At 34.0% G+C, this 24,717-nt stretch overlaps 1 protein-coding gene and 2 pseudogenes across 2 annotated transcripts in view; all 3 read right to left on the bottom strand.

Moving 5' to 3' along the window:
* PDCD10 (programmed cell death 10) overlaps window positions 1-24,717 on the bottom strand; it is a 42,093-nt gene that overhangs the window by 16,085 nt on the left and 1,291 nt on the right. For both annotated transcript variants that reach the window (XM_039858026.1, XM_039858027.1), the window contains exons 2-3: window positions 9,088-9,302; window positions 1,102-1,155 (exon numbers count right to left, since the gene is read on the bottom strand). In XM_039858026.1, the coding sequence (XP_039713960.1) occupies window positions 1,102-1,155; window positions 9,088-9,183 (150 nt within the window). In that variant the 5' untranslated portion in view covers window positions 9,184-9,302. The remainder of the gene's footprint in view (window positions 1-1,101; window positions 1,156-9,087; window positions 9,303-24,717) is intronic.
* Window positions 9,945-10,063, bottom strand: LOC120599174 (uncharacterized; annotated as a pseudogene).
* Window positions 11,626-11,744, bottom strand: LOC120599109 (uncharacterized; annotated as a pseudogene).

The raw sequence follows: 24,717 nt of genomic DNA, 5'->3' as shown, positions 1-24,717 counted from the left end.
AAGAATATTAAACACATCAAAATAGTTCCAATCCAACATATACAATGTAATTTCTTATGGTAAGAGATGTCTAGTGACATGACCTATGCTACTATTTAAGAGTGGTATCTATAAACTACTCTTTGCCATAAAAAGAAATCAAGCTGGATGGATTTATAGTTTCAACTCCAGTGACACTCAACTATAAATTTATTCCAGGTTTAAACATTAAAATGCTTTACCTAAATAAGTTGGTTTAGCTGTTGATGGAAACAAATACACAAAAAGGAAATACAAATTAAAGTTTTGGGCACTCTGATATGTATTTGGGGGTGGGGGGTGGATAGTGTTTTATATGAAAGAATGCACCCAGTAGGTGGTGTAGGGCCATCCAATAGAAATAAAATGCAAGAAACAAATATGAGCCTATGTAATTTTAAATTTTCTAGTAGCCCCACTAAAAAAGTAAAAAAATGTTATAATCAAAAGTATTATCTTTTCAACATGCAATCAATATGAAATACTTATTACTGAGTCATTTTACATTCTTTTTCTTGAACTATCTTTGAAACTCAGTGTATATTTTATGCTTGGAGTACAACTCAATTCGAAGTAGCCATACTTTTAGTGTGCAATAGCAACACGTGGCTAGTGATTATCAACTGAACATCTAAGGTCTAAAGACAATAAAAAAATTTCATTCTGAGTTACTTAGCTGTATATTCTCAAAGTATCCTTAATCTGATGTACACAGAGGTCTTATTTTCCCATTTGAAAACACTGTTTTATACTTATGGAACGATATGAAGAAAATCTTTTTGAGTTATAATTTTACAAAAGTTTTTAACAAGTCAAATAAAAAGGATTTAAAAAATATATTCTAAAGTACAGAGAGAACACTCCAAAAGTCAGTTTCAAAATCAAAAAGTGACAAAAAGATGAATGTTATAGAAAGAGCACATGTTCCAAGCTCACTTTTGGATGTGTTTTAAGCTTTACGGAGTACACTAAAACAGGCACAAGATGGCTGAAAGGGTTTCTGCTAAAAGGAAAACTGGTAATTATCAGGTGGTTTAGATTTATATATATTTTAATAATAATAATAAATTATTGGTGCCTCACCTTAATGAAAGCTGCTCTCAGTGTCTGAGCTGCAGAGAGATTTACTCGTTCTAGCTGCAATAAAAATTTTAAATCATTATTAATATCAATTTTCTTAGAAAAAGCAATATTTCTGAAATTCCATCTATAGTTCTCACATTGATATACCCATCATTCATTTAACAAATACTTGCTAATGATTCTAAATCACCATATTTCTTCAAATAGACTATCTAAAATTTTCATTAGAAACTATGAAAACCTAAGATATGTATATCAGTTCTTTACTTATTCCTTTTTTAAAACAAGAAACACTCTACCTTAAAGGTAATTTTATTTTAAGATACAAAATAATATAAGTACCTACAGAAAGAATAAACATATTTACTTTAATTATTGAAAATAGGGAAGGTTCAAGAGTAACTCTCAATGCTCTGTTGCAAATTCATGGCAAATTGTGTGTATGTGTGTGATGTGTATACTAAATACAAAATGATGGTCACAAAGAAAACATTTATTATTTAAGATTCTTTGTATTTACTACCTTATTCTCTCTTTTTATAATTGTTTTTCAATCCCCTCAGGCAGGGATTAAACTGAGATTAGTCTATTTGCTATTAATTAGCAAATACTGCTGATAAAAGGTTTGTCTGATACTCAAACTGAAGACTGTGGATCATCCGGATTCCAGAGACGCTTTTATCTGTCCTCTAACAGGATTAAAAAATGGTTACCTCAATTCTGTATCAAAAGTTCAATCCAAGTGTTTTAATTTTTATATCAAATATGTTAAGGTTTATAATTTTGAAATATAAATGTCCTTATTAGACATAATTCATTTTCCAGTAAGCCAAAGAAGGCATACAATTTCATTAAACAAACAAACAAACAAACACAAAACCTCATTTGTTGAACAGTTAACTGCCAAACTTAAAATAACAAGCCTCAGTTAAATTCAGATTTCTTTGGTCCTTAAGAATTAGGTCAGTTAACTCAATAAAACTCAATGTATTTATTATTAGAAACAATATTAAATGTTCAAAAGTATTACATATAACCTTTATAGGTTTTTGTCTAAGTATAAAATGTCTACAAAAACCTTATGAAAATATATCACATTATGTAACAAATACTCCTTTCAATCCCTTGAGGCAATGAAAATGTGTTCTCCTTTATAAACACACATACACACACACACATCTAAGGAATCTCTAACACTTTAAATTAATTTATTTTCTAAATGAGACAGAAATGTCAAGAACCTTATCTCCCTACCAATTATTCACCTTAAGTGCAGGCAAGGGCAACAAAATCTGCCAAGATAAATAATTTATCTCCAAAAGTAAACAATAAACCATTAGATTCAGTATTTAACTTGGCTTTTACAAATCTTGTAAAATCTAACATTGCCTTAGAAGGTAAAAGGAAAGACACAAGGGGACCAGGTAGGCAAATAAAGGAAAAAAGCAACTATACAAGTTTATAAAATTAACAAAGGTTATGTTTCCAAAAATGAAAATTTTCCTTCTCCCCAGAATTCATTTAATTATAATGAATATTACTGAAGATTAAAATAACAATCCAGCTCTTCTGATCTCCAGTTCTTGTTGTGCAAGGGAAGCAGAGGCAGACAGATAGGATGAATGCTTCTACCCTGATGGGAAATGATTTCCTTATTTGGGTTTATAAAGCTCTGACCTCCTTCAGTAAGTCAAAGGTCTGACATGCCCTTTAATTAGCATTAACTCATTGTGTGGAGCCATGACTGATAATGTAAAAGGGTCAAAGCAAGTAAAAGAGGCCCAGAAAGTCAGTAAAGAACTCAAAATTAGCCAAGATGGATGTCAACATCTCCAGATTTCAAGATTAAGTTTACATATGTGTACTTAAGAAAAGAGGTCAGACATAACATTCTAAATCAAATCTGTGAGCTATGAAGTACCTCACCAGAACTAGAACTCTGCTGGGAGTCATTCTGGGATATGTTACATACCCATACATCTTGCAATAGCCCACTAGGGTTTATTACCCATGGGCTCTTGAATCTTTAATTTCTGCCTGTAATACTTAGGCAGCAAGATGTGTTTTTAGCTTCTCTATTAAAAAATGCTTCTATTTTAGGCCTCTCACTTGTGATATGTGATTTCATAACAAAACCATATTCTTCTTAGCAGTATCTTTCATGAGAGTATTGGGATTCTGGTGTTATTCTAATACAGCTACCATTTTACTAAACACCAATTATAGATTTTATCATTTTTATAGGGAGCATCTCTAATCCTCAAAATAAGTCTGTAACTAGCTATCATTACCTCCGTTTTATAGAAGAAACTCAGTTTGCATAAATTTATGCAAATGTTAAACAGCTAGTAAGTACAGAGACAGGATTCATACCAGATCTGTCTGACTCCAAATCCCATGCACAAGCCACTAATGCTATCCCACCTTTCTCTACTCACACTTTCCAGGCTGGAGTCTATCCTCTTCAACTACTTAAGAACCAACAAATTCCTGAGTTTCTACCAGGTGTAAGGAAGTCAGAGACATATAAACAGATTTCAGTCCTGGAACCCCAGAAGATCAAATTAAGTAAGCAGCTACGTGGAAATTAATGGAATCGCTGTCAGTTGAAACAGAAAGAAAAGTCATTATGAAGATGAGATTTGAACTGGTCCTTGAAGAGTATGGCCTCTTAAAATCTTCCTTAGCAGTTCTCCAATTTATGGGTTTCTTCAGGGATGTAACAGGGGTTGGGGTGGGGGGGCTAATGGTTTTATTAAGTTTACAACAGGCAAGAATATCTATTTTGTTTCCAATACTTTTACTAATGATTCCAGCATTTTTTTTTTTAAGCTTTTGGGATAACAGTCTTTGGCTGAGAAATGTTTAAAGAGACAATGCAATCATTTTTAGTTGTACTTGATAATATACACACCATATTTTGAGTCCAAAGGAGGAAGAGGAAACATGATTACACCTTGCATTAATGGATACTGGGACAAAAAGAGGCACTCTTTGGGCCTCCCCCATATGGGACTTCCATGTCAGTAAAAGGAAAAGAAAATCAGAGAGAAAAGGGTATATAATGTCTCAGCTCATCTAAAAGAGAAGGAAAAGTGCCTGATGAAGTACATTTGAAGGGAAATGATAGCGAGGCTAACATTAGGTCTTACCCTGACCTCATGTTCTGCCCATTTGTGAGCTCCTCCTGCAACTTATTCTTGACAGCTTTCGTGAGCACTTACTATTAACTAACAAACTTGTCAAATTTAACTTTCTGGATTGTTAATAAAAATACTTTAAAAGTTAACACATAATTCTGAATCCATAGAGAACTCATTTATTATTTCCTCCCTCAGTTCATTCGTGTACTTTATTTTCTCATATCGAGTAAGTTTCTTAAACCCATAATTAAAAAAAAAAATCCATTTAACCATTTGGTTGCTCAAGTTTTAAAGTCTTGCATTAAAATCTTTCGAGTCTTTTTTTAAGGTTAAACTAATTATATTAGCTGATTCTGAATTATCTACAAATCTTGCTTCCTCAAAATCAGGCATGATTTGCCATGCTGACATCCCTTCCCCCTCCTACCCCCACCCCACAAAAGATTACTGATTCTACTCTTTAAAAGGAACTAAACTGGGCTAAGTCACGTGAATAAAAACTCCAGGTACACACACCTCTTATGACTCAAATGAGAATCGGTAACTAAGGTCAAGAAAAAAAAAGAAGCCAGAATAGAAGTAGGTGGAATCAAGAGCCACCTATTAACTTTTGTGCTGCCAAAGAGAAAGCAAATGCAATCATCTGTGATTTAAAAATATTTTTAAAAGAATCAGTTCCTGATTGTTCACATTGTCTGGCAAAAAGGTAAGCAAACTCACCTAACTAGTATAAAAATATTCAATTAAATCATTGCCTACAAGTTTGCAAAACTCTAGGGTATGACCACAATTTTGTCAGAAAATTGCATGGAAGACTCCTTAATAATATCAGCTAACACTACATGCCTGGTACTATTCTAAACACTATAATATAAGCACTCATTTATTTCACAGAGTGAGAATTATTGTTTATCTTCATTTTACAGAGAAGAGAACTACGACAAGATTATATAGCCTAGTAAGTGACAGAGCAGCAATTCAAAAGGAAATATTAACTATGATCACCTCTGGATGGTGGGATTGCAGGTAAAACCCATGCCTTCACTGTGGAAGATGGAAAAGTATGTGTACTATGCTCAAAATTTGGGGATTAATTTTTTTTTCACTAGAAGAAAAAAAGGAATAAATAGGTAGGTAAATTGGAGAAGTATTCCCAGGATTATTCTGCTTATTGGGAAAAATTAAGAGCTGCATATTCTGCTAAGAGTAGAAATAGTTGCTTCAGATGCTTCTGAACAGAACGATACTTATTACCTACGCAGAAGAACCACCTGTGTGATTAATAAACAAGCAGATAAACGTCTGGTGATCTAACATTTATATTTGTTTGCAAAATTGTTATTTCTGTCACAAAATACCTAATTCTTTGTTAACTGTTTCGCCTTAGAACAATTCCTCCAAAAAGTCATAGGAAAAAGGACACATGGTATGTATTTTCCTAAAATGAAGAACTGAACCATATATCTCCCTCCATATATGAAGAATTAGTATAAATAATACAGTACCAGAGAACCTGACCTAACACTAAGCACGAGGTGTCTATAAACTCATTCCATAACGCAACCGGGAGACTTATTTCACAGTACATTTACAACACATGCAGTATACTTGGACTCTGAACTCTGTAGCAGCTGATTAAACAAGAAGCCTACTCCTTCAGCTATCTTGGCATAGCCTCATTAAGTTTAGTAAGCATCAAGATCCCAGAATGCCATAAATAACTTTGCTTTGTGAGTTTGCTGGAGTACTAAAATTTCCTCAGGTGTAAGAGTGTCCTACTATCTAAAAATCTGTTCTACAAGATGACTTCTACACCACCATCATTACTATTATGGATGTAATATTAAGGTGAGAATGCATGTTTTTTAACTCTTTCAATGCACTGTGGACAAAATTTAGTGAATTGTTTAGCTTCAGAGTAAAACGTTCATCCCTAATGCGGTGCTACTTTCTGTAACATTAATTTGATAATCATTTTATCTTTAAATATGCACAACACAGAAAAACAGAACCAAGCTAACTAATTTCCTACTCGATTTATAGAAAATCCATGTCTGAACTATAGTTAAATATTAATGTTTAACTGATTAGGTATCTTATCTAAGATGTTACACTGAAACACTGGAATGTCAGGGAACAAGGCTAGTATTTTTTTATTTTTAACCAAACACTTCACATTTAAAGGCACAGTAATTATTTAACTCCACTCCTAAACCAAACCCTAGATTTCACTGCTATAAAAGATGCCTCCTACTGCCACTATTCCTAAAAGTGAAGTACTCTTTTTTAAATACATGACAGAAATAATTTTTTAAAAAAGCTTGATACTATGAGGTTAGATCACTAAATTCAATTTGAGAATTACAGACCCTGACAATGTAATGTACTATCTCTCAGTGTGCCACATCCAGTCATTTCATTTTCAAATTTCAATTCTAACAATTAGGTCTTAAACCAACTATAAATCATTTAGCAACATGTTCTAATTCTGGGCCCATTAAATCCACGTATGTTTTCAGATCTCATGTGGAGAGAATCACCGCCTTTTGAAAGAGATTTACTAGTCCATTCAAGCCATTTCTTTTTCTTTCAGGTTAATTTTCCTTATATGTGAATAAATCAGAAAAATGTATCGGTATTAATCTGAACAGTTAATTTTAACCCACATCCTCTATAACTATTTTCCGAAGTCAGGATTCAAATAAAATTCATTTTCCATATGTAGGAAAAGATCACTCAAACTGTTAGAAAAGCTTTTCTGATTCCTCTTCGTTAACTAGAGGATCAAATTGAAGCTCTGCAATGTATTCGCCCTCTCTTCAAGAAAAGACTCAAAACACCAGATAAATAAATATAAAATATACCTCCAAACAATTTGGCCCAATAGCCTATTGAGTTAGCTTTAGAGTTAGCCTACAGATATGAAAAGAGGGAGCACCTCTGGGAGGCACTGTCATAATGGTTCTTGAAGTATCTGAGAATTCCAAACGCTAATTGTCATGATAGATTACTTATTAGCTTTTAGTGACTGTCTCCTTACCTAAGACTTAGTACAAGGATAATTCATTTATTTGCTTAAACATCTGTGTTCCCTGTGATTCTTCAGAAGAGGTATACTGACTTCTTTTCTCCGTATCTCCAGACCCAGCAAAGTACTCAGAAAATAAATAGCTGGCATTTAGTAAATATTTATTAAACAGAACTGAAGCACTTGCTTCTAACAATAACTCTATTCTTGCAACCAAAGGGTAAAGTATTAGAAAAAAATAGTGGAATTCATTACTAGAGTGTTGGCTGTGGCTGCCAGAGATAGGTATAACCAGGCATAAGAGTGCCTCCAATGCTACCATGGTAGTAGTATAACAGGGAAGGGTTTTTCAAAAGATGCCTCCTACTTACTTCCTCTTTAGTAACAAAACTTTTAAATTTCCCTACTTCCTTTGCAGCTAGGTGAGGTTGGTCAAAAGACTAAGTAATACCCCAGTCCCTGGTTCCATTTTTTGCCCCGTCCAGGAAAACAACTCAGGACATGCTGACTGGAGCTTCAGCAGCTACCTCACATGCTGAAGTGTCCTTGATAATGGAAGGCAAGGACTAGCATGATGAAACAGAAGGAAGGAACCTGAGTTTCTGATGATACTGTGCCATGATACTAGCCCTGGACAACTTACCTCTAAAATTTTTTATGTAAGAGAAATTTTACCCAAGTCACAGTTTTGGGTTTTCTTCTATGGTCACTGAAACTAACTATTTAATAGATAGTGTTTGAAGTTCCAAAACTAGATCTGAAATGGAAACTAAGTCTGTGAATTTCGAATTGAAGAGGATGAATCACTCTCTATTGTCCCTAAGACATAAGACCATAAAATATATCAAATACATTATTAAACCTAATAATGTGGGAGAAATAGTTTTGAAACCCACAGTCTTACTCTAATATAAATATTTAACAAAATAAAAAGCTACTGGAAATGGTGAGGGCTTCCAGGGTATAGCAGCAATAATAAGGTTAATGGCATTGATAGCTTTATAATTCAATTAGATTAGTAAAATAATAATTAAAAAAAAAAATTAAATAGACAAAAAGCCTGAAGCCACTGGATCTGGAGTCCTAGATTTTAGTCCTAGATAATTTCAGGAAAATAATTTCATGTATCAGGACCTGAGGAACCCCCTTTTACCATTAAAAGGAAGGGAGTGATTATGTTTTTAAGGAACTTCTAGCTCTAGAATTCTCTATATATCCTAGCATGTTATTAATTTAAATGAAAAACCAAAAATGTATTGATAGGATTAAGTCCTCCAAAATTTCTCAAATAAAAAAAGCAACTACATCCTCTCTAAATACAAAATACTTGTATCTTTCACTTATCAGTTTAAATATTTGCCATTACTGACTATAACTCATTAGCATATTTTTGTGCCTGCTCTTCCGGCTACCTAAAATGTACTTATTCCCAACATTTCAACTGTCTAACTCTTATTTCTTCCTTTCAGATCTTAGCATGTCTTTTCTTCAGTAAAGCCTGCCTTGATCCCTAAAATAGGTCCCACCTGTTTTCTTTCAATTTCCTAGCATTGACCATAATTTTTCATTTATCTAATTATTTATAATCCTTTTTTTTAATGTCTATCTCTCCTACTACAGTAAAATCACCAGAAGGGGAGCACTATATCTGGAGTTTTCCCCCACTGTTTTATGTTCAGCCCTGGCACAATGCCTAATACATAGATGGAGTTCATTTATGTCAGTATTTGTTATATAAAGAAACAAAGAAATGAATAAATGAAGTAGGCATTAAGGAACTGCTGAGATCATATGAGGAAATGTTTATCCACTTACCTCATTAAACACAGGATACATGACTGCATAGAGGGGCATAGAAACCATGGAAGTGGTCTCAGCTTCATTCTTCATCTCTTCCATTGTCATCCTCATTCAAAAGCCAACTACAGTAGAAAAAGCAGTGCTAAAATGCAGAGGAATCTTCATTCACTGCAGGATTTCTTCTCTTTTTTGTATGTGGTAAAAAAATAGGGCGCAAAACATATACTGACCTGGTTAAAGGGGAGAAAGAACAGTGATTTATTATATTAAGGGGAAACTACAAACAACAATAACTTTCTTTCCCAAAGTAGATTGTCTATCTTTTGAAAAGCTGATGTGTTAATACACTTTACTTGTGAAGGCAGCCCTGGTCAGTGAGACATCTCTTTCCCTTCTCAAACTCAAGAACTATCCTTTCTTACAGATAATCTATCTCATCAGGTACTACTTCGCAAAGTAGTGATTCACAAACCCACTCATTTTGAACTCAGAAAGAGCTCTTTATGAAGCAGCACAGATTAATGTATCTAATTCTATCATATACAATCCAGGAAAAAGCAACAAGTAAGTAAGATACATAATTATAGCATTTACATGTAATATAAAACTATAACTGAAATGTACAATGTATAAGTGCATAGAAAACAAGCATGAAGAACTAAGAATTAGGGTTTAACGTTTTTATTAAAATCCTCTGCTAACTGTTAACTGATTTTGTCACCTAAAAATAACAATAAAAGCATAAGCAAACGCCAAACATTTAAGACAAATCTTATTTATTTTATTTTTTTTTAGGCAAGGCAATCCCTGGTTGACCTCACAGATTGCAAGGACCTTGTCATCTTACGATCCCTTATTTTTTTATTTTTTTACACCTACAGCACCTGGTCTTCCTAGATGGTCTCCCATCCAAGTACTAACCAGGCTTGAACCTGCTTAGCTTCCAAGATCAGATGGGATAGGACTTGTTCAGGGTGGCATGGCCAGAGACAAGACAAATATTAGAACTGGAAAAATTCTACCAAATGTGCTCTGTTGGAAAAATGTTATTTATTTTTGCCTGTGGTACTTTTTGAATCTTTGTCCAAATATGACACAAAAACTAAGAAGAGAAATCCACAGACAGCAGCAATTTGGAATTAAAATATCTAGAATTCTAGAATCTAAGAAAAATTTTGCCTTGAGGGGCTGAGGAAATGTGTTGCTTTTTAAGAGAAAGCAACTGTATTTATTTCCTTGCCAGGCTGAAAAATGAGCCTAATTATAATGTGAAACAGTAATAGTAATGACATACCTATATGTAAAACAACATATATAGTAAACAAAAAGCCACTGATTTTCAACACGTTTTACCATTTGTAAAACATTCTCAGATTAGAAAACATTTTTTACATGTATTTGGTCCTCACAATAACTTACTTGACGGTAACTGTCATTCTAATTTTACAGACGAAAAAGCAGGCTCAGAGATAATAAACTGCCCATGCTCATACATTCAGAGACCCAAGACTTGATCCTGTACTCAGAATGCAGATCTGATACTCCTACATCAAAAAAAATCAAGTTTGAAGTAGAAACAAAGAACCTCAGCTCAGCTACTCAAGAACATGCCCAGAAGTAAAATACCCGGAAGTTAAGTGACAGAATAAATTTATGTTTAGCACCTACTATATCCAAGATGTGAATAAGATGTAGTCCTAATCATTAAAAATATATCTGGGCCAGACCGTGGAAGACCTAAGCAGTTTGAAAGATACAATCAAAGGCCTAGAGCGGCGGTCCCCGACCTTTTGGCACCAGGGACCGGTCGGTGCTCCTATGATTATCCAGGGACCGGTCAGTGCTCCTATGATTATCTAACGCCTGATGATCTGAGGTGGAGCTGAAGCAGGGATGCTAGCCAGCGCTGGGGAGCAGCTGCAAATACAGATGAAGCTTCGCTAGCTCATGGCTCACCTCCTGCTGGTGGCCCAGTACCGGTCCATAGCCCAGGGGTTGCAGACTCCTGGCCTAGATACCTAGAACTTCAAAAATCTCCAGTAACCTGTCCTGTCCTGGTCAAATAACTCAACACTTATTTGAACAATCTGGTCCATTTCTGGTAGCTCTAAACACAGAAAAGTGTTTTCTATTTCTGAGCTGAAACCTGCTCCCTAACTTCACAGAACAACAAAAAAGGCCAATTCCTAAATTTTATTCTATAGGGAAAGATAAAACCATTACCTGATAAAACCACTAATTTAATTCGATTGCTCTGGTTATAGCACTATGAACAGAATAGAGGAGCAGAAACTGAACACAGGGCAAACGTAAGAGCCTTTCTATATTTTTATAAGAGATCATAAGCAAAAAGAAGTAGGTAAATGATTAGCTGTGGCTCTGCTATTCCTAGTTAACTACTTAATAGTAGTTTGGTAATCTGCTTTTCCACTTAGAAATAAATTGCTACTTTTTATAATACAATTGGAACAAAGGAGGGTTGAAATGCAGATACCAGTCAAAATGAAAATGATAGATACTGTATGCAAAGTTTATTTATTTTTATTTTTTTTACACCTATAGCATCCGGTCTTCCTAAGTGGTCTCCCATCCAAGTACTAACCAGGTTTAACCCTGCTTAGCTTCCAAGATCAAATGAGATCAAGTGTGTTCAGGGTGGCATGGCCATAGAGTGTATGCAAAGTTTAGATAGCAAGAGAAAGCATCAATATTATCAATGAAAAGAGCAAATGAGAAATAGAAGGGCAGAGTCAACTACAGAACCTGAATTGCCATCTCACATCTCACATGACACACACAAGAATCATTTGTTTATTTAATAAATATTTATTCATTACCTATACAGTATTAGGCCTGATACTAAATACAGAAAGGTAAACAAGGCCAATCAGTTTCAGACTTCATGGAGCTTATACTACGGAAGGAAAGACAGAATACAAAAAATTTTGAGTATCAAAATTGAAGAGGGACAAGTCAGGATGCTATATTGCTATGAGAGAACTGGATGAGAGAACCAGCATTACAAATCCACGTGTTTAAAAAAGCCCTAAGCATAGACAATAATTTAAAAAATACACAAACACACACATACACACGTGTGTGTAGGTGTGTGTGTGTGTGTGTGTGTGTGTGTATGTATATATATATATATATATATATATATATATATATATATATATATATGATTTCTTAATGAGGTCAAGAGTAGCACTCAAAGACAGTGTCACTTGTACACTAGTATAATGGGGGAGGGAACCGCCTGCAGGGGCTGATATAGTTACCTGGTGAGAGAAAGTCTACGTATACTTTAGTGGTTCACTTCCTTTAGTATTTCACCTCCACTAAAGTAGACTCAATGGAATCATTTTTGTCTTACAATTCTGAACACACATGTCTATCCCTAAATATATAAAGGCAGAAGATGAAGGGCTCAGTAAAGGGGCTAGTCACTTTCAGAATTTTGGCTGACGTCTACCTATCTATAACACAAAACCTACTAAAATACTTAATTTTACCTTTTGTAAATACTGGAATTTAATTTTTTTTTAAATTGTACATATATGTAGTATTGTACCGTGTCAAGAAACTTTTATTTAAGATATTTGTGAATCAAATTAACTATATTTCCTTTAAACAATCTTTATAGTCCTTTTTGTCATCAAAAAGACAGTACTAAAGCAACATGATGGGCTAAATAGGTGGTTAACCACCTATTAATACTTAACCATCTTTTAATACTATTCCTATGAAAAATGCTCCAAAGAACAAATTTAAAACTTTTCAGAACAGACATTCACAAATTAGGGCCAGTCATGGTTTCATTAGTGCTTATGTGAGATTAAAAACCAACAATTCCAACAAGGTTTTTTAAATATTAAATTGTTCTACTAATTTTATTTCAACTACAAGTTAAAACATGCTGTCATTCCTTCTATATGCTTCTTCCTTTGAAATGGTCAAATGGACAACCTGCAATCACACCAAGCAATAAAAAGCCTGCTACCTAAAGAGCAAGGGTCAGCTGAGATGAGCAAGGGCTGAGGCTCTGTCCCTTTGAGAAGGTTCCTTCCTTGTAGTATGGGTGTGGTTAGGCCTTGGCCAGACAAGCAGCACAATATCAGCCCCTCTAGTTGATACTGCTTTCTGGGGTGAATACTGATCATGCATACATAGCCAATTGAAGATTACTGACTCTAAATCTCAAATATGGAAAGGCCTTAAAAATCACCTCATCTACCCTTTAATACAGCAGAAACCGAAGTCTAAAAAATCACTTGCCCATGGTTACAATTGCTAGCTGATAATATATAAAAATGTGGGTATGGTGGCAACATAGCAAGAATTACCTGTTTCCCATTTCAAATGTATTGCTTTGGGATAAAAGTTTTCATTTCAATGCTTTGTTTCTTGAGTGTTTAGCATCCAAAGGGGGGAGGGGGAGAAAGACCAGAACTACAGATACTAATAATTTATATAAAAGGAATACCCTCCAATCAATTTTTCTTAAAAACACTCTTTGTGACAGGGGACACCAAAGCAAACAGACTATAAGTAACCTATTTATTTACACTTCTCCCTTTATTTCCTTGAATGTTCAAAATAGCACTGCTAATTTTTAACAAGATGAATCAGTTCTAAATATCTTCCTGGGCTTAAAACAATTCTTATTTGTTTAGAGTAAGGAGGCAATGAAACTAGATTCTTGCCTATTCCCATGACAAACTCCTAGTCTTAGGAGTTCCTGCCCTGTCTTGCCCAACCAACCAACAGGAGCTTATTCATTTAAAAAAACTACACTCTGGTATATCTTAAGTCTCAGAATCAGCATTTCCTGAAATAGCCTCACTTTACACCATCTGGGACATGAGATAACTCTACAGCCAAAGCTATTTACTTACTCACAAATAAAAAGAGTAGACAAAAGGAAATCCTTGGTACTGATGTATGCAGTTCTCGGGGAGAAAAAGAAGATTTCTTAAGTAAATTCTACACCGAAAACATTTGTAGGCAGGTTTATTTTTCTTGTTTTTTTCTACAGTCAAATCATGTACTTAGCCCTCTTACCCCGTCCTGAATTCTTATAATTCCTTTAATTTCTCTCCCTAAAGGGAGAAGTTTTATTTATTTTTGTTGGATCCCCAACCTGTCCTTAAACATTTAGCTAAAAGAAAATTTATTCATTCTAGTAGTAAGAAGGATCCATGTGTTTATGTTACCATTTATAAATGTATTTCTTTTTCCCATTAGAGATATTAAAGTCAGCATAGGAGGTACATAGTAGACAATTAATGTTTGTTGAATGAACACATTAAAAATACAAGATTGACAATTTATAAGTTGAATCAGTCTTGCTAATACTTTTCAAATATACAGCCTAGGAAAACAAAAATAAACACAGAAATCTAATTAATTCTATTAACAAAGTCTGGACTCAGTCATATTTACCAGTTTTTACTTCTTTTTGCTATCCCAAGCTCTTCCTACTATAGTAAATTAAGAGAATACAAATGACAGATGATTGTAAATAAAATCAGAGTTCTATCAGAAATTTATGTGAACTAAAGAAAAAAACATTATAAATTCTAATGTCTGATTTTTATTAGGGCTGCTATGATATTTTTTAGATCCTGGAGATACAACTGTTGTATAATTTACAGTTCACAAAATTCTCAAAGAGCCAAGTATTTCTAATATAGGTTAACCTTGCTTTACACATAAGCAAGATCCAAAAAATTATAACTTTTAGCAGAAAATGCAACTTTTTCTATGGGTGAGGGTGCAAGAGTGATGCAGTTTCCAAATGTCAGGCGGCCTAAGCCATTACAATTACTTCAGTGCCTATATAAAACACACATTCTCAAGACTACTTAACTCAGAATCTCCAACGAAGGGTATAGGAAAGCTGTATTTTTTGCAGAAAGCCCAAATGATGCTCATGAACTGGGCAGGCTGAAAACCACTGGTATAGAAAGAATACTGGCTAGAGTCAGAAGTCCTAGCTGCTAAGGACAGTCTCAGAGACATATGTAAAATTAAAATTGACTAAGCACCTGAAATAAGGTTTTTGGTTCTGACTTTCTGGAAGTTTCACTTCATCACTGGCCTCGTTTCCCCATCAGAAACAGAAATGGGGTAAAATTATATCATCGTAAGGCCCTGAACTCTAAAATTCAGTAATAAAAGTTTATTACATATCAGTATCTACTCTAGGTTCAAAAGCAACCTCATAGGAAATTAAAACATATATATACCTTCAAATCAAAAAATCCTAGTAAAGAGATCCTCAATAGTTGGCTGATTCAAGGTTTCAAGTAACTGACAACCCCTTGTTTTCCCCTCAAGCACTTGGCATCACATATTATACCCATCAGGCTCCTAGAGAAACTGAACTTATTCAAAGGCACTGTAGCTCAGTCTAGCCATTTCACATAACTGGAAAGGTGATATCACAACCTACCTTTCAGCCTTCTCATGTCAAAATGTTGTAGCTACTTCCAAACAAGAGACAAAGGTTTCGAGGAGGAAGCTAGGGCAAAGGAGGCAGAGGAATGAAGCAGAAGATCCTAGACTACAATGAGCTTGAAGCCTTCAAGATATATCTACATCTCTTTCCTTCCTCTGAAAATTACATTTTCTATAATTCGAGGTCTTTCATTCTATAGTTTTCTTTTTAAATAATGTAGAACTCAACCTCCCTGATTATGCAACGCTGTCAGTTTAGTATTTATTGAATTTTGCACTTAGGACATCCAGAAACAATCTCTTATTAAAGGAAAGTGTAATATATGACACTCTGCCATGGGCATGTGTGTGTGTGTGTGTGTGTGTGTGTGTGTGTCTGTCTCTCTCTCTCTCTCTCTCTCTCAAGTTTTTAAAGGCTTCCTGAAAATATCAAACAGATAATTGGTGCAGAGAGAGAAGTATGGGAAAAGAGCATAACAATTAAGGTCTGATAACAAGGGCTCAATTCTTGGTACTGTCATGTCATAAACCACCATGTCTGATCAAGTCACTTCACTTCTCTATGCTTTAGTTTCTTCTTTAATATGGACAAAAATTGAGCTGTATATTTGAAAGAGATATGGTGAGAGTAAAAGATGAGGTAATTTTTAAATCAAACCACAAATCCTCTATATTGAAGATTTCATTTCACTAAGTTACTAAGCACTGTATTTTTGCACTTTTAAATAACTACTCAAAAAAAGCATACATTCTACAGTAAATTATCACCTCATTGGAAGGTCAGCTCCATTCGACCCCAAATTTTTAAATGCACCCTCTCTCTTATACCACCATTTCTGGGTATCTGATACCACTAACTGGTTGAAGGACTCGGCTTTAGTGTTTTTTAAAATACAAGATAAAAAAAAGATAATTTCAATATCTCTGTAAACATGAATGACAAAATAAGCATTTGCTGAGCTATTAAGTAACAGAGGTTCTAACTAAAATATCAGAAAGCTGTTAAGATGTCTCTGAAAACAGATAACACTGGCAAATTACAGAAAAATGCCTAAATGTATAAATCCTCTAAATTTAACTCCATTTACTTCATCATTTTTTGTTAACCTCTGTAGAGTTACAGACAAGTATTCCTTAACTAATAAGCAGACTTGGTTCTAAACATGCTTATAAATCACTCATTTAAAAGTTACTTTATTTTTCTATATAGGGTTAAGTATCCATAATGTTCTAAGAAAAATGTGAAAATCCACAATGTTACCTAAAGGAAAACAGAAATACTACTGTTTCAATTATACTTAGCCAACATTAATAGCACTATCATTAGAAAGGTGAGTAATATGCAAGGTGATTCTATAACCAGACTTGTCTGGATTCAATATGGATCTACTACTTATTAGTTGTGTGATCCAAGGTAAGTCATCTATCTAACTTCCTTGTGCTACGGTTTTCTCAACTACTGAAATGGGAGTAATAACAGTATCTATTAAGGTTGATGTAAAGATTAAATATGTTATTATGGATAAAGTGTTTAGAACAGTGCATGACACATGGTAATCATTCAATATTTGCTATTACGATTAAGTACATTTTAATCTAAAATGACAAGATCAGATCTCTTTCTAGAAGTCAGGTCTCTGGCATAATAACCTAGCCAGGGGAATCAAGGACTCTTGAAAGCCAGATAAAGAGGGGGAAGATATGTAATTCTTAAACCTCTTTAAACAGCAGAACTGTATTTTATTTGTTTTTCAAAATTTTTATCAAACTTTATATGAGATAAACCACTAAACCACTCATTCATCTGACAAATGTATGAAGTAACTATAACTTACTAGCCCCTACCTCTCACAGAAACTCTTAAACACCCCTCTCTACAATTTAAAAACCAGTGCTCTAGTCCAATCAGTACAGTAGCATTATTAACAAAGCACTGTGAAGAGCAACAGTGAATGGCCTCAAAAGTAAGGCTAAGTGCTAGCAAAAGATATCTGGATCCAGATTTTCCTATAATTCAGCTCCAAATCTCCAAATTTACCCTTATACTTGTCTTATGTTTACACGTTTAAGAAACTTAAATATTAAGACCTAAAATTTTAAAGCAAAAACAGTCATTATATATTATCTAGGCCAATCTCCAAATTTCACAATTTATAAATAAATAAAAGTCCACAGAAATTCACATTAGGAAACAAAATTGAATGGTGACAGATACTGAGTTACTATATATCCTGTTGTACAAGACAAGTTAGTCTGCCAAACTCAACTACTTCAAGACTAACTTGCTCTGTTTTTTGTGTCATCCATGGGTCAATTAGCTTATAGCCCGAGACCCCCAGGCTCCATGTACAATGTTTGGAGACTGAAGCCAGCAGGAATGTGGCTCTGATTCAAGGTCAATTTATGGTACTGAGCAGAACCAGTTTGCGGATCTTCAATTTGTTGCTGCTGAGACCTCTGACTCACTCACCTTAAATGTTAAATTAATCATATCAGTGTGTGCACTTGCATATTTTGGGGACCAGTTTCTCAATACAAAAATGTATAAAATGAACAAGTAGTAATCAAGTTTTTCTACACACAGATGGACTGTACCAAGCAGTAGATAAGTGCTCAGATTTGAAACAAAGACCTGAGTTCAAATTTTTGTTCAGCTGAGTGGTATCATTTAAGTTATTTAATCTTTCTAAGCTCATTGAGAAATTAATGGAAATACTGATTGAAGTATACTCACTTCATAGGGTTATTAAGGGTACTAATGCATATAAAACACTTGATACAGTGGCTTGACACACATTAAGCATTCAATTCATGTTGTTACTGATATTTTATACAAAATTCTATAAATCTGACATGGCATCAGGACTGGAACTAGGATGAGGCAAACCAGACACTAAGAGCACAAAATTTAGCTCCGAATTCCATGACAGAGTAAATCTCTTCTTAAATTTTGGTTCCCAGGCCCCATTTGCCTCACTCTAGTCCTGACCCCACAATTTCATAACGGCCATATGCTTACATAGTATATTTTAAAAACCTCTTCTCCCCCATTTGCCAAAATGGAGGCATAAATTATGGGGCCACCAGAAAAAAGTTACGAATCATCCAAGGCAAATTACATAGTTTTGGAATACTTAAAGAATTTGATCATCAACTGCATTTTAAAACTATTTACCAAGCTCATATTAAAATTACTTTTTATTCTCTTAGTGTACATAGATCGACTTCATAAAGACAGCTGTGGCCCAGAAGTAGACTGGGTGGCAGAGGGAAATCAAGGCCCTTCTTAAGATAATTCATAAAAGGAGATAATCTATACAGGATAATCAAAAGATGACAATAGAATCAAAGGGCTCCTTACCTCTAAATTAGCTGACAGAAAATGAGAACAACAAAAATAGCCAACACCGGCTTCTAAGATATTTCTGCACAACTGATTCAAGGGACAGAATACACATCTCTAGTTTGAAAAGCCTCAGATTTTTTCCTATTCCCAAATTTCTTTGCACCAAAACACTACCAAAAGGCACATAAATGCTGATAAAATTATTAGCCCAGAAAACAAATTGACTCTGGCTCATTTGTCTAATGCTAGATACTAAAAAGACAGGTTTTATCTTGATAATGACATTTAACTTTACCTTTAGAACATAATTGATCTTAAATACAAATACTTTTAGTCACAAGAAGCATGAGGGAGATAGTATGGTATCTGCTTATGTTGTATATACAATTCCTCCTGTAACCCACACCTGCAAAACTATAACTCATATTTTAAGGAAGCACACCAAAATTAAGGTAGGGCCTCAAAACTCTCTCAATATTGTCAGAATGCTGATTTTACTATGGATAAAGGCATCCACAAAGTATGTGATTTCTGAATAAAAGACCACAGCATTATTTAAAATCCTTTGGAATTACATTAATAAAACCTTACGACAATCTGAACAGTTGCAGACTAGAGGTCAGGTCTGACTCATATACCATTACCAACTAGCTTCTGTTATAGCAACCTTATATAATCTATGAAGGCAGTAGGGGTGTCATATCTTAGAGTTCTGTCATTCCTTAACTCCGATCTCCACTGGAGTTACAGTTCATTGTGAAGACAGGATGGTTGAATAAACTGGGGAAGGATGTTTCAGTGCCAGGGACCAGATGGTAAGTTAGAGAAACTATCATTTTTCCCCCTTCCTATCAGCTCTGGCATAAAATTATCAAATGAACTGATGAATGTGAAAGTACTTAATATACCAGAAAGGGGGAAAAAGAAATCAAAAGGTTAAAAAACAAAACAAATGAACAACCCCCCCCACCAAAATCTAGAAAAAAATATATCAGAAAGGCTAAATATTCATATAATGGTCTTACCATCTCCTTCCTCTTCTACCCACTAACTTATAAATGCCCTAACAAGAAGTTTTATTCCTTTCTCTCTATTTCCTAGTACTTAGCACAGCACTCTGCATAGTTAGTCTAAGTCATCAACAGTTGTTAGCTAGAGATATGGTGATAAAATGTCTGATATAATCCCTACCCTTGAAGGTGTGCAGTCCTGCAGGGAAGAGAGACAATAAATAAGACATGTCAAATAAGACCTTGCCACTTTGCATTAACTACAGCAGCATACCTGTGCGTGAGCGTACACACTCATACACTTATCCTAGCAAGGTCAACAGACACGATTAACTTTTTTTTTTGAGTACAAAACAAAAATAACCACTGAAAAACATAGGTGATCATAATTCCATTCCATGCACATAAACCCTAGAATAAAAGAGATAAGAGACATGGATATGCAATTCCCCCTGCCAAACTTAGTCACAATGCCTCTTCGCACAATGAGCAGCTCACCACCCTGTGGTTCCTGTATTATAACACACATATTGCTTTTCCAACATGGTCGCTGAATAACAAGTCAAACACTTCAGCTAACACTCAAAGGAAAAGTAATTCTATTCCAGTGCTAGAGAAAAAACTGGCTGTTTTGAAGTTAAGTTAGTCTCCAATGTGGTAAGCTTCAGAGGGATTTTCTGGAGTAAGTTTGAATACGAGTAATTTTGCCTACCACACTGATTTTAGCATCTAAGATACAACTTCTCTGTAACTGCAACTCTAAATCGAACTGCCCTCCATTCAATCATTAACATCATTTCTACAGCAATGATTAAAAATATGGTCTTGAGTCTGGCAGCCTGGATTCAAATCTTATTCCAAGCAATTACTGGTTGTGTGACCTCAGTTAAGTTGCTCAGCCTCTCTGTACTTTAGTTTCATCGTTTAAATTGGGATAATAGTGCCTCTACTTCACAGGAGAGTTGCAAGGACTATATGAGATCATGTAAAATGCTTAGTATGATGCCTGGCACTTAGTTACTGTTCAATAAATATTGGTTATCATATTATATCCCAGTTCATCACAAAGAAATTGTTAAGGCAGTCTCACACATAATATATCTTCAATAAATATTTGATGAATAAACTTAACTATCATTATTATGCAATCTAAACTTACTTCCCATTAATTTATTTCTAAGGGACTGGCCTGAGTAAATAGTAGTGACTACCATTTAATACGTTCCACCCAATAATTCATAATCTTGATGATAAAATCCTCTTTTTTTTCTTTTTTTTTTTAAATAATACTTGATTCTAGGCAACTGTAGAAGATTGAGATTGAATAGATTTAATTAACTTTTTGGGTGGTTAAAAAAAAGATTACACATAAGAAAATGTAAGAGTGACCTTCAAAAATAAGATTGTAATATTATATTACATCCAAAATGCAAATAATTTTGTTGCTAAAATGAGAAAACTGAACTTTTCATCATCATACAGACAAAAATGGACCATCAAACTACACTGTTTACCTTTCTGCAAATTACTTTTATTGCTGCAATGAAGGCTCTTTCATTTTTTACATTGTGTGTGTGTATTCCTAAAACATAAGTCTCCAAGAATGAAACTTTCTGTAATATTTCAAATGTAATAATATATACAATCTATCACATTCTTAAACTTCTAAATCACTTTTACAGTTTATATTATAATGAAAAAATTATCATAGAATTTAAAATTCTTAGTAACATGATCTATCATAATGATTTTAATAAGCCAACAACATACAAAAAACAGTACTTCTGTTTTATCCTCCACATACTGGTTATGCTAGCTGAATATTAATTTTTAATCCAAAATTCAAATAACATAAGGACTGACTTTTTTAAAAAGTAAATTTAGCACTTATCAAAGACTTATTGTTAATAATAAAAAGTGAGATTGTTATCAAATTTTAAAGCCAAATGTCAGCAATCACTTTTTGACAATATTTTGTGAGAGTGAATTGATAAATTTATTAAAGTATATAAGGCTACAGTAACTCAGAGCTGGTCAATTTATTCTATACCATTACTATAGTACTGCAAAGGATTAGAGAATTTGTTTTTGGGGTCAAAATCTAATGCGATTTATTCCTGAAATTTAGTTTGCATGTTTTTAAAATAATGCTTTTCACTCTCATACGTATCCAGGTTGAAAGCAAATAAAATATCACCATAAGACCTACTGAAATAATGAAAATTTTCAAGAAGCCTGAAATATAAGCTCCTGTGAAAGAAGCACTACTTAACTTTACAAAATCACCTTGTCTCAAGAAGGTAATACTTAAAGTAAAATTCAAAGGACGATTCCAACATTAAAAATCAAAAGGAAAGAAAAAAGGAAATAGATTTTGTTGAAGACAAAATGAGATTAATATTAGAGTAGAATAGAATCCATTAAAAGTTATTTTTTCATGTTTGTATTTTGTTATAATGAACGTTGCTTGCAAAACAGAACAGTAATAGGGTCTCCAAAATACAAAAAGTTTGCTGTAATGGAAAACGACTCCTTTGTCACTTGCCCACAGAAAACTATCTATCCTGATTTTACAAGCCTCCAAGAAAGAACAAAAGTCTTTCTACAATTTATATTAAACTTGTGTCAATAACTCCTTTTCATCTAGGGTGGGAAGCATGTTTCTTTTACTTATATCTGTTATTTCTGTCCCTAGCAGAGTGCTGGAGCCTCTGTGCATCAATGCCCTCATTCATTCGATCATTTATTCATTCATTCAACAAGTATGTATTAGGCACTTAGTCTGTGCCAGAAACTGTTTAAGTCATAACAAATGAGAGGGCCCTGCCTAGGTACCATAAAGTCTACAGAGGGAGACAGACATTTATCAAACAAATATGGAAACAGTTAGGTTCTTATTGTGAAGATGCTGCAAAGGAAAAGTACAGAGTATGATGAAGATATCTGGGAACGTACTCTAATTTTAGGAAGGAAGGGTCAAAGAGGTCAGGAAAGGTTCCCCTGAAGAATGACATTTAAACTGAGACTTGAAAATTTACTAGGAGTTGGCCAGATTTGGAAAGGGGTGGGGAAGCAGTCCAGGTAAGGGTGCTAGAACATGTACAAAGGCCTCCCAGTCACAAAGGAGTTTATGTATCTAGCAATCGAAAGGCACAGTAAATGAGAAAGGCTAGGGATAAAAATGGAGAGCTGGATAGGAGACAAAATTGTCAGTACAAAGAGTTAAGACAGTAATAGTATTTGAAAACTGAAGTCATTTTATAGTCTTCTTCTCTTGTAAAATATATAATATAAGGGGACTGAGTCTACAATACTCAAGACCTGCAGTAAGAAGTCCTGGTGGTCTCACCAGTGACCAGTTACAACAACTCTGCACTTCATCAATCTTTACTTCTTCATGCTCTTCGTAAACATTTACTCAATATTTTACCCACTTACTGGGAATATAATAATAATCCACAGTCCTCTTTTTATGACCTTATATCCTGAAAAAGAAAGAGATAGCTGTATATTGGAGACATTCTAAGTCCTGTAAGAGATTATGTCCAAAGGCTGAAATAAGGCTCCTGCAAAACTCAAAATGAGAATATGGACACTGGTAAACTGCAAACTACTATAAAAATATAAGTGTACACATAACTCTGTGCAGATACCCAAAATGATCATAGTACTCCAGCATGTGATTGAAAGATTATAAATATGATAGAAACATAACTCCACCACTTCAAATAGGTGAAATATTATAACTATAATGGACCTCAGAAATGAAGTTAGTGGCAGAACTAAACCATGGACCAACACTAACACATGCTGAACAAGTATATTAATTGTACTTATTTTTAATTTTCTCAACTTTTAGTTCAAAAGCTCATTCCACAACCTCATACCTGCATGCCAAAAATTAGAACTCATTTCACACTTCCCCAGACAAAAAGCAAATGCCTACACTATCATCTAGAAAATACATTATTGCTTTACTATCACTCACTCATGCTCAGTTTGTGATCTACTTAAAATGATGGCATCTTTTTAATATAGCACAAAGCCAGTTTATCCCCCACATAATTTTCCATTTGTTTAGTTGGTCTTCCTTCTTTATGTACTGCCTTACTCATGGTGCTACATTACTCCTAATTTTACTTCATTCCATAAGTACCCTAAATCTCTTCTATTTTAAAGGCCATATTAATTTCCAGACCATCTTAACTTCAATCATAGGAGAACATAAGATCTCTGATCCTAGAAAGTGTTTTTGCATTCAAAAGGTGATAGTATTAAAAATTTCAAGAGTACATTCAAATTGTAGCATATTTCAATGGCCAACTTACACAACAGTAAATCGTGACTGATTACCTGCTCAGTAGATAGCTGATTCTTATTTACAAACTCACTGCAAAGAAATCCTGATGTCAATGAATATACTCCAAAATTATATTAAAGAACTATCCAGTAATATTCATGAACTATAACTGGTCATATTAACAACTATACAAGATAAGACAGGAACAAGCATGCTGCTTTCTGCTAAATATGTAAAAAGTCCTATTTTTTATGTCTTTTAATGTAAAATAAGGATAAGTTAAAAACCATAGATGATGCTAAGAAAAATATATAGGAGCCTCATGTTATTTACACAAACATTCCAGAATCAAAAAAATTAGGATAAAAGTAAATAAAAATTAACAAAATGTGATGTTACCTCCAAAAAATGCAATATAACTTCTTTTCTAGTAATGAGTACACTAAACTCTCGATGCTGTATTATTCTAAAAATGCGTAAAGTAAGTTTTGTGAAAGAATCTCAATCCCATTGTTGTCGGTTTCACA

Source organism: Pteropus medius, unplaced genomic scaffold (genome assembly GCF_902729225.1).
Source record: "Pteropus medius unplaced genomic scaffold, Ma_sr-lr_union100, whole genome shotgun sequence".
In the NCBI taxonomy this organism is placed as follows: Eukaryota; Metazoa; Chordata; class Mammalia; order Chiroptera; family Pteropodidae; genus Pteropus; species Pteropus medius.
The sequence above is the reverse complement of the archived record's forward strand: the minus strand, read 5'-3'. Positions and strand labels throughout refer to the sequence as shown.